Source organism: Myotis nattereri, assembly GCF_964212035.1.
Source record: "Myotis nattereri genome assembly, chromosome: 4".
Lineage (NCBI taxonomy): Eukaryota > Metazoa > Chordata > Mammalia > Chiroptera > Vespertilionidae > Myotis > Myotis nattereri.
The window spans coordinates 99,183,375-99,193,417 of NC_138079.1; the positions used below are offsets into that span (position 1 = coordinate 99,183,375).

The following is a 10,043-nucleotide window of genomic DNA, read 5'->3' on the forward strand; positions in this document are numbered from 1 at the left end:
GATTACTTTATCCAGCAAAGCTATCATTCAGAATTGAAGGTCAGATAAAGAGCTTCACAGATAAGGAAAAGCTAAAGGAGTTCATCACCACCAAACCAGGATTATATGAAATGCTGAAAGGTATCCTTTAAGAAGAGGAAGAGGAAGAAAAAGGTAAAGATACAAATTATGAACAACAAATATGCATCTATCAACAAGTGAATCTAAGAATCAAGTGAATAAATAATCTGATGAACAGAATGAACTGGTGATTATAATAGAATCAGGGACATAGAAAGGGAATGGACTGACTATTCTTGCGGGGGAAAGGGGTGTGGGAGATGTGGGAAGAGACTGGACAAAAATCGTGCACCTATGGATGAGGACAGTGGGTGGGGAGTGAGGGCGGAGGGTGGGGCGGGAACTGGGAGGAGGGGAGTTATGGGGGGGGGGAAAGAGGAACAAATGTAATAATCTGAACAATAAAGATTTAATTAAAAAAAAGAAGTATATAAATACAAGATGTGGTGGGTACTATGGGGGAATGGATTGAGATGCAATAAAAGAAGAGACCTTCTATTGATAGGGGAGTGAGGGAAGGCATCTCTGAGGAGGTTATACTTAAGCCTGGACTTGAAATATAAGTAAGAGCTAACCAGGCAAACTCTGAGGGGATTAAGCCAGGTTCCAGGCAGGGGGAACAGCATGGACAAAGACTCTGAGGCAGCACAGAGCTGATTATGATCCATGAGCTCAAAGGCCAGTGTGGCTAGAATCAAGTAAAGGGAAGAGTATGGGAACAGAGATCAGCCAGCCAGCATTGGGTCATATGAAACAGAAAAAAACATTGATTTGTTGTTCCACTTATTTATGCATTTTTAAAAAAATATATTTTTTATCTCAGAGAGGAAGGGAGAGGGAGAGGGAGAGGGTTTGGCTCAGTGGCTAGAGCTTTGGCCCACAAACTGAAGGGTCCTGGATTCTATTCTGGTCAAGAGCATATTCCTTGGTTGCAGGCTCAATCCCTGGCCCTAATCAGGGCAAGTGCAGGAGGCAGCCAATCAATGTGTCTCTCTCACATCAATGTTTCTCTCACTCTGTCTCTCCCCCTCCCTTCCACTCTTTCTAAAAAAAAAAATCAATGGAAAAATATCCTCAGGTGAGGATTAACATACACACACACACACACAGGCCCTAGGCACAGTTCATGGCCTCCAGGGGTGAGTCCCGCAAGTCTACACTTCTTCTCAAGCCTCTTGAGAGGGCAGGATCCTCAACTATTCATCCTTGTGCTCCCAGAGCCAGGCACCCAGTGTACTATGTCTGGTAAACACATCTGTGGAGTGATCGAAAGAATGGAGGTGGGGAGGAGGGGGCCAAGGGATGCTGAGAAGGCCGGGACCCTGCACCTCTGTGAATTGGCTATGCCAACTGTGGCAAGGCCCTCACCTCTCTGGACCTCAGAAAAGATGAGGGCACTGCCTGAAATGCATTTTACTTTCTCATCCCCCATCTACTAGCCTCAGCTGGCAGGCCCCATCTGAGCCTGCTAAAAAAGCCAAAGTCCACTTTCTAGCCAGGCTGATCCTGGCTGAAAACAAGGTTTTTTTACTTCTCTGCTGCTCCTGGAAAACAAGCCAGCTCGAGGACTGTGGGGGCCCGAGGGGTGACCTTTGCTCTTGCCAGCCCCACCTACCCCACCCCAGTCTGGGCTGGACAAGCCTGTGCAGGTACCTGAGCGGTGCCTGGATGAGGGTGGGGGAAGGTACTTCCTGCCTCCCTCAGCAAGAAAAGCCCCCAGTAGGCCCTGCCAACACTCACCCTCCCTTGCCAGAAACACATCCTGCTGGCTCACTGCATGCCTGCTCTTCTTCGAGGGCCCTGAACACTGGAAAAAGTGTCAGAAGTCCTGGATTCCAGCCTCAGTTTCCTTATCTGTAAAATGGGCTTGGACTCACTAGACAGAGGCAAAGAGGTGAGTACTAGAAATGGTTCGCTGAATGCCAGGCCCATGTGGAGCTCCGCCCTGGCATTACTCCATAGCAGTCCTGGGAGAGCTCCTGGCTCTCACCTTCAGTTCTACAAATGAGGAAACTGAACTTGCCCAACATCAGTCATTCAGTGGCAGTGTCAGGACTGGCAACCAGGCTTGTCTGGCTCTGGAACTTGTTCACCTTCCACCATGCCCTATTGCTGGCCCAGTGGTAACAGTACCTATACTCAGAGCTGCCTATCCTGTGCCGGGTACTTTGCCCACATTAATTCATATTGATGATGCTAGACATCGACTGCAGGCCCCCTACTGGAAATGGAGACAGTCAACTCTTGCTTCATGGTTGACACTCAGCCACTGAGAGACACTAGCTCGAGGAGCCATTCTTTTTTGTTGTTGTTAATCCTCACCTGAGAATATTTTTCCATTGATTTTTAGAGACGGTGGAAGGGAGAGGGAGAGACAGAGAGAAACAACGATGTGAGAGAAACACATCGATTGGTTGGCACCCTGACCAGGGCCGGGGAGCCCGCAACCAAGGCATGTGTCCTTTACCAGAATCAAACCCAGGACCCTTCAGTCAGTCCGTGGGCCCACATCTATCCACTGAACCAAACCGGCTAGGGCAGGCCATTTTTTTTAAATACATTTTTATTCCCAAAACCGGTTTGGCTCAGTGGATAGAGCGTCAGCCTGCGGACTGAAGGGTCCCGGGTTTGATTCCGGTCGGGGGCGTGTGCCTGGGTTGCGGGCGCATCCCCAGTAGGAGATGTGCAGGAGGCGGCTGATCGATGTTTCTCTCTCATCGATGTTTCTGACTATCTCTCTCCCTTCCTCTCTATAAAAAAATCAATAAAATATATTTAAAAAAAAAAAATAAAATACATTTTTATTGATTTTTTACAGAGAGGAAAAGAGAGGGATAGAGAGTTAGAAACATCGATCAGCTGCCTCCTGCACACCTCCTACTAGGGATGTGCCTGCAACCAAGGTACATGCCCTTGACTGGAATCGAACCTGGGACCTTTCAGCCCTCAGGCCGACGCTCTATCCACCGAGCCAAACCGGTTAGGGCAGGCCATTCTTAATAAGAGCAGAAATCTCCTGGCACCACCAGGGTTTGGAAAAAATGGTGGAGACTGAATGATCTTTATAAGGCAGAAGAAAGGCCAGTGGACAGGTGACTTCAGCCAGGGCTGAAGCACCCACTGGAAGGGGACTTTCAGCCAGTGGATCAAGCTCCCCACTCTAGCAGGGCTCGAATCCCTCCTCCACATATACCAGCTTCCCCTGTCCCTCACAACTCCCCATCCTCCTCCCACTCGCCAAAGTCAACCCCTGGAAGGGTTGAGGGATCCAGGAAAAGCACCGCAGAGAAAGCACTGCAAGTCTCTACTCCCCCCCTCTGGGGGAGGGGAGGGCACCCGCCCAGTGTGCGACAGTCCCTCCCCCAATTTCAATCCAATTCTGCGGACTAGGCCCTGGGCAGGGACGGGCTCGAGAACCAAACACATCCAGACCATCCCCCGAGCCCACTGGATCCCTCGGTCACCATCTGGTCCTCACGCCGCCACAGCCAGTGATTCTAATGTGGATAACGGATCAGCTCTATTAAAACCCTTCAGTGGCCTTTAACCCACCACTTATATGTTTCCTGAGAGCACTTCCCACACTTGCAACTCATTTGTCCTTGGGGTTTCTGACACGCGCCCCCACCCCAGCCCCGCCACCAGCGGACCCCTCTTGGGTTTGCTCTCTCTCTCTCTGTACCCGGGTCACGTCGGAGCCCGGGACAGAGTCAGGGCCCAACAAGTGAAACTGGCCTAGGAAGCGAGGAACCGGGGCAAGGTCATTTGGAGCGGTGACCGAGCCACTCCTCCTCCCGGGGCTTCTCGACTCCCGGTCCCGGCTCGGTTCCGAGCTTGCCGCCCCCCTGGCCCACCCCAGGACCCGGGACGGTAGAACCCAGAGGTCAACCGGAAACGGCGCGTGCAGGGCTGTAAACACTTCTCGCAGCGCCCCACCCCAGCGCTCCTCAGCCCCGCCCCCGCCCGCCACGTGACACAGGTCCGCTCAGCCTCTGGGCCCGCCCCAAACGCCACCGCATTGGGCGGCCAGCTTTGTTTACCTTATATGGCCAGGTCCTAACACCCTGCGGTCGCCCATTGGCAGAGACGGAGCCTCACTCACTTGACGTCACTCGGGACCGTATGTTGCAAATAAACTGGAGCATTCTGGGTATAGGAGTTCGGGGCCTTTTCCGGAACTGGCTCCGCGCGGTCCTGGCGCCTGCAGGTTAAGGCGAGATTTCCGGCAAAGAGCACCAGGTTTTGCGTGGGAAAGTGGGAGCGTCGCAGGGAAGGAACCCCGAGGCAACAAAGACTGCGGGCCTCGCCGGCCATCCAGGGTGCCATTCCTACCTAACCCCAGAAGTTGCTCGAGCCTACTGCGTACCTGGCCGAGCGCCAGGCCAGGGAGGGACCCGCTTCCCAAGTGCGGGGTGATGCGCTTGGGGTGTTGGGGAGACTTGGAAGGCTTCCTGGAGGCGGTGATTTTGAACAGAGTTTTAAAGGGCAAATTTATTTATTCTCTGAACGAATATAGGCGCCTACTATTTGCCAGATCTCTGGGGCCTCGCGGCTTAGTGCTGCTGATTTGTGCCAAACCTGCTAGGACCCTCTCCCTCAAAGGGTGCGCCCACTCACCAGAGGGATGCCAACCACACCCGGGCTCGCCAGGGTCTTGACAAAGACCTCTGTGGCCTCCGCCTGTCGACCCCCGTTAGTGCCAGGGCAGGGGCGCGGATGCCCAGCTCTCGTCACGGCCCGCCTCTGCACACAGTAGGTGCCCGGCGTCGGACAGTTCGGTCTACAGCCCCCGATGGAGCGCGGGCGGGCGCGGGCGGACTACATCTCCCAGCATGCCCCCCGCAGCCCCGGAGCCAGGCGAGGCTCGGTGAGTCAGAGCCGCACAGTAAATATTTGTATTAGCCGGAGCCGGCTCGCTAATGGTGGACGCGTGAAGCGGAGGAGCGGGCAGCACGGCGGTGGTGGCGCCATGTCCGTGAACATGGATGAGCTTAAGCACCAGGTCATGATCAATCAGTTCGTGCTGACGGCCGGCTGTGCGGCCGACCAGGCGAAGCAGCTGCTGCAGGCGGCCCACTGGCAGTTCGAGGTGCGCGGCCGAGCGCCGGGGAGCCGGGGACCGGGGTCGGGGTCCGGTCCCGCGGAGCGTGTGCGGTGTGGACACGTGCGGTGCGCGCTCCGCCGGGGCCGGGGTGCGAGGGGGCGTGCTCTGGGCCCGCTGTCCGGCGATCGCGCGCCCGGGTCCGAGTCCCCGCGCGCTCACGCGGCGGGCTGGTCGGGCCTGGCGGCGCGGCCGAGTCTACGCGGCCCCCGGAAACGCCGCCCGCGCGGGGTAAGCGGGAGGGGCGGCTCGCCCCCTCCGGGACCCCGAATCTCGGACCCTAAGTTCCTGGGCGGTGAGGATGCGGGGACCCCCCACTTTTGTTCCGGTTAAGGCCAGGGCGGGGCGGCACTGGGGCCGGGACACAGACAGTGGGGCGGGCGGCCGGAAGGAGGACGCCCCAGGCCTGGGTCGAGCGGGACACGCTCTACCCGCCTTCAATCCCCCCTCCCCGAGCCTCGGGGTTGGGTCTGAAGAGCCCTGGGGCCCACGGGCGGAGTCGCCCCGCGTGTGTGGGTCTGCGTGCTTGGTGGGCAGCCCAGAGGCGCGTGTGCCAACGTCCATGTGCATTTGTATTTACGCACGCGCCACGCTGCGTGTGGGCATGTTGGCGAGTGTAAACACGCAGTTCACCTGGGGCGCGGGTTGGGGCGCGGGTGCGGGGTGTGTGCTCGTGCGCATACACGTCGCCGTGTTACAGCTAGTGGCCATGCGTGTACACCCGGGTGTACGGTGCTGTCTTGGGGCCCTCCTGTGTTGGCAGGGACTCCACCTGCAGAGTGCAGGCGAGGTGTGCGGTTCAGTAGCTTCAGCCCTCACCGGCCCCCCGCCCCAGGCCTCCCTGACCCATAGAGCGCTAGTGCCCAGGCTTGTGCTACCAAGAAGCTACTTTCCTAACTCAGCTGCCCCAGAAATAATTCGAGGTAGTATCTAGGGATGAGGCCAGAGCCACTTGAGCCCCGTTCCTCACGGGTGTAAGGGCCCCAGCCTCAGGCAGTTGTACTCTGTGCCCAGCAGGGACCCAGGAGCCTAGTTCCCCATGGGGAGCCAGCCCCGGAAAGGCGTTTGGGCTTGCAGGAAGGACCAGGAGCCAAGGGAGCTTCCTGGGGGTTGGGAGGGATCGGTCTGGAGGGGCAGTGGCTTATCCACCCAAGGGACCCTTGCTTACTGCCAGAGATCTGATGACTGTGCGGCCCTCACTCCAGAAGATGCTCTCTCTCTGGGAAGGTCATTTCCCCTCTCTGGCCTCAGTTTTTTCCTTTGTAACTTGGGGGTGCAAGTTGACCTCTACGGGGTGAATAGCCCCCCACCCTCAGGGCTGGCAGCCGCACCCTGCAAGAAGCTCCCTAATCAGCACGCTTGTCTCTGGGGCTGGATGTAGCAAAACTTGCAAAACCACATTCATGGCAGTTTGCTTGAGTCCCACATCTGCATACATGGCTCCCTTCTTGCCTGGGGCTGGGCAGGCAGGTGTCCAGTGGGCAGGCACTCTCAGTCCAGCCCACAGAGTCTGGCAATAGCGTAGTGGTCACTCAGGCAGTGTAGGTTGTTGTTGATAGATCACAGGAATTGAAAATGTGGTTTTGAGGATTGAAATGTGTGTGTGTGTGTGTGGGGGGGGGACTCTGATCCCAAGCAGGGGCAAGAGCAGCTTACACACTGGGGGCTCTGATGGCCCCCCAGGGGTAGGACCCCAGTGCCTGGGGTTCACTTAGCCTCAGTTTCACCATCTGTAAAACAGCGATATGAATACAGGAAGGTTCACTTAAAGTGAAAATGGGTTGGGGGTCATGAACCCCCAACCAAACCTTAGGTCTCAGGGTGGGAGTGAATGAGAGGTTCTTTATGGCTAACCCCCTCTGCCTTCTATGGAAGCTGTCTTTTTGGGTCACATTCTCTGTGATTCAGGTGTTAATGGGGACAGAGGCTGCAGGGGGAGGAGAAACTTCTGTTTCCTTAAAGGGTGGGGCAGATGTTTCTCCTTGAAATTCTCACACTCAGAGGCCTTTGGAGCTACTGTTAGGAGAAGAATGGTTTGGGTGTGTCCCTGGGGCTCCATGGGTGGGGCTGGGGGTCATGAGGAGGTACTTAGAGACTAGTACTTGCCTTCCCCTAGCTCCCACACCCTATTTGGTGACACAGGTGGGGTTTTTCAGCAGGAAATGCCCAGAATAATCATTTGATTTTACTTTAAGAAAACTACAAAAACCCCAGGGAAACCCTTGGGAGCCAGGTTGGGTTTCTGGGTATGTTAGGGGCGGGGGAGGGGATGGGCAGCGCAGAGCTGTGAGAAGGCCAATCTGAGGGGGTGGTGATGGGAAGAATGAGAATGGCAGGGGCTGCTTAGAGCTGGGTTGGGACTTGGCAGAGCCTGCCAGACCCTTCACACACTTGACGGGTTCCCTCACCAAGCACTTTCGCAAGAGCAGCTGGTTTCCTTATTTTCTTTGACGCCCTCCTGCAGGGGCTGAGCCAGGACACACCAAATGCCAGCACCTCCCTGGGGGCTCTTAGAGGCCAACACTGGAGCCCCCTCACTCCAGTCCCCAGGGCCTCCAGATGAGCTGGTCTGACCCAGGCCAGCTCTCATCCCCCTTTCCTCACAGTCCTGGGTGTAAACCCCACCTCTGCCATCCTCCTGCTCTGTCACCTTGAGAACATTCTGCTGGAGACTCAGGTGAGCGGGGCAGGGAGTGCAAACCAAGACCATCCTACTTAATTCTGGGTCTCCCAGCTGGAACCACACATCTTAGGAGGTCACTGTTGCAAGGGAGGGAACTTGGAAGCCACCTAGTTCAGTCTCCTTGTGGAAAATCACTGAGGCCCAGACAAGGGTGGAGCTCCTTGGTCAGCCAGGGAGAGGGACAGGTGGGTCACAGACTTGACATCTAGGGGCCTTGGCTCAGAGACGAGGAAACCGGCTCAGAGAAGAGTAGGGGCTTACCACCCATGGACTTGGTGATCATTGGGCTGAGGTCTCTGGGAGGCCTCTCCCCGTGAGACTGACCAGGGTGCTACCTGCCACCCAAGTCACAGTGCTGACACCAGGTATGTGCAAATTGGAGACACCTGGTGCCCAGGGGGCAGACATTCATGAGGGTCTTCACCACCCACCATACCTACCCAGGGGTCCCAGGTGCCTCCTTGGGAGGTGGTAAGGCTCAAGTGGTGACAGGCCCAAGGTGGCATCAAGTCCCAGAGAGCCTGGGAAGGAAGGAGGTAGCAGCAGGGTCGGGCAGGGGTCTGAGAGTTAAGCTTGGGCTTTTCTTCCCACAGACGGCCCTCAGCGCCTTTTTCCAGGAGACCAACATTCCCTACAATCACCACCACCACCAGATGGTAAGTGTCCCCAATGGCCTCAGGGGCAGCTATGGCAAGGGTTTCCAGTTTAAGCTGCAGTGGCTCTTGGCCATGGAGGGGCCACCAACAGGTGTGGCAGGCCAGCCCATTTCAGCACCGCACCTTTCCTTTGTGAGCCCCTGACTGGTGGACTGGGGGGCAAGGAGCATGTGTGTCCAGCTAGGAGCCATTGGGAGATTGGTGCCTCCCAGAAAGAGTGCTCACCCCTCCCTCTCTGCTCTCCTCCCCACAGATGTGCACTCCCGCCAACACCCCTGCAACGCCTCCCAACTTCCCAGATGCCCTCACCATGTTCTCCCGTCTCAAGGCCTCTGAGAGCTTCCACGGTGGCGGCAGCGGCAGCCCAATGGCTGCCACGGCCACATCACCCCCGCCGCACTTGCCCCACGGTGCCACCGGCAGCTTTGCAGCGCCCAGCTGGCCAATGGTGGCTTCACCCCCAGGGGGACCACAACACCACCAGCCACAGCAGCCGCCCCTGTGGACTCCGGCACCCCCTTCCCCGGCGTCAGACTGGCCACCCCTGGCCCCCCAACAAGCTGCCTCAGAACCAAGGGCCCACCCTGCCATGGAGGCTGAGAGATAAGGGAGGCCCCTCCCCCCTCCCGGAGGCCAGGACCCCGTGGGGCGGGGGAGAAGACATCTCCACTGGCCCCCTTTACCCTCTGTCTGCACCCCCATTCCCTGGAGCCCTGGAGGGGAGAGACTGGACCCCCTGTGCCAGCACACAGGCTGCCTGCAAGTATGCAGAAGTGCAGGCACGCAGCACCCAGCTTGCATGGATTTGGTTCAGATCATCTGGGTGCTGGTGGACAGAACTTCAGAGACCAAACAGTCTTTCCCAGAGGACTCACCCCACCTCAGGAGGCTGCGGAGACTTGCCTGGCTCCTACCGGAGACTTGCGCTCCTACCGTGGAGCTCCTTGGGGCAGGCAGGCTAGATCCCCACCCTCGGGAATGCAGAGCCTTCTCCGCATGTGTGCGTGTGGCTGTGTCTGTGTATTTATACGTATGTTACTCAAGAAGCAACCTAGTTTATGGGGCAGCTGGACTTTGCATGTTAGAGTGAGCCCTGAGTCCCTTGCCCGCTGCCCCCCTCCCCAGGGCCCTCTTCTCTCCCCCAACTCAGTAGCCAGCCTTCCTGTTCCCTGCAGAGAAAAGGATTGTGGGAAACTCCAGGACTCTTCCCACCGCCCCCCCAGTGCCTGCCTGCTGGGACTGCCTGCATGCCTTGCCCAGAGCCCGGGGGTACCCCATACCCATTTCCTTTTCCCCTTTAACAAAGGAGAAGAAAGAGTTCCAAACCACCACCAGGCTCTGTGGTCTTGCCTCTTATCCTAAGCTTTGCTGCCAGCTGGCTCTTTGTGGGGAGGGCACAGCCAGCCAGAACAGAGGGCTACCCTCCAGTCCCGCACTGCTCCTGTGTGTTGCTGTCTTTTCATCCACAACATGCTCTGGAATCTTCCCCCCTACCTAAGGCTTTTCCCATGAAGTTAGTTTCTGGCCTGTGTTCCCAGAATCC

General features: G+C 56.9%; 1 protein-coding gene across 1 annotated transcript; it reads left to right on the forward strand.

The window, feature by feature from the left end:
* The first annotated feature begins 4,915 nt into the window (after positions 1-4,915).
* Positions 4,916-9,828, forward strand: UBALD1 (UBA like domain containing 1). Its single transcript, XM_081090369.1, has 3 exons — positions 4,916-5,149; positions 8,438-8,500; positions 8,754-9,828. Exons 1-3 carry the CDS (start codon positions 5,030-5,032, stop codon positions 9,105-9,107), a joined length of 537 nt encoding a protein of 178 aa, XP_080946495.1. The 5' UTR covers positions 4,916-5,029; the 3' UTR covers positions 9,108-9,828.
* Positions 9,829-10,043: the final 215 nt, after the last annotated feature.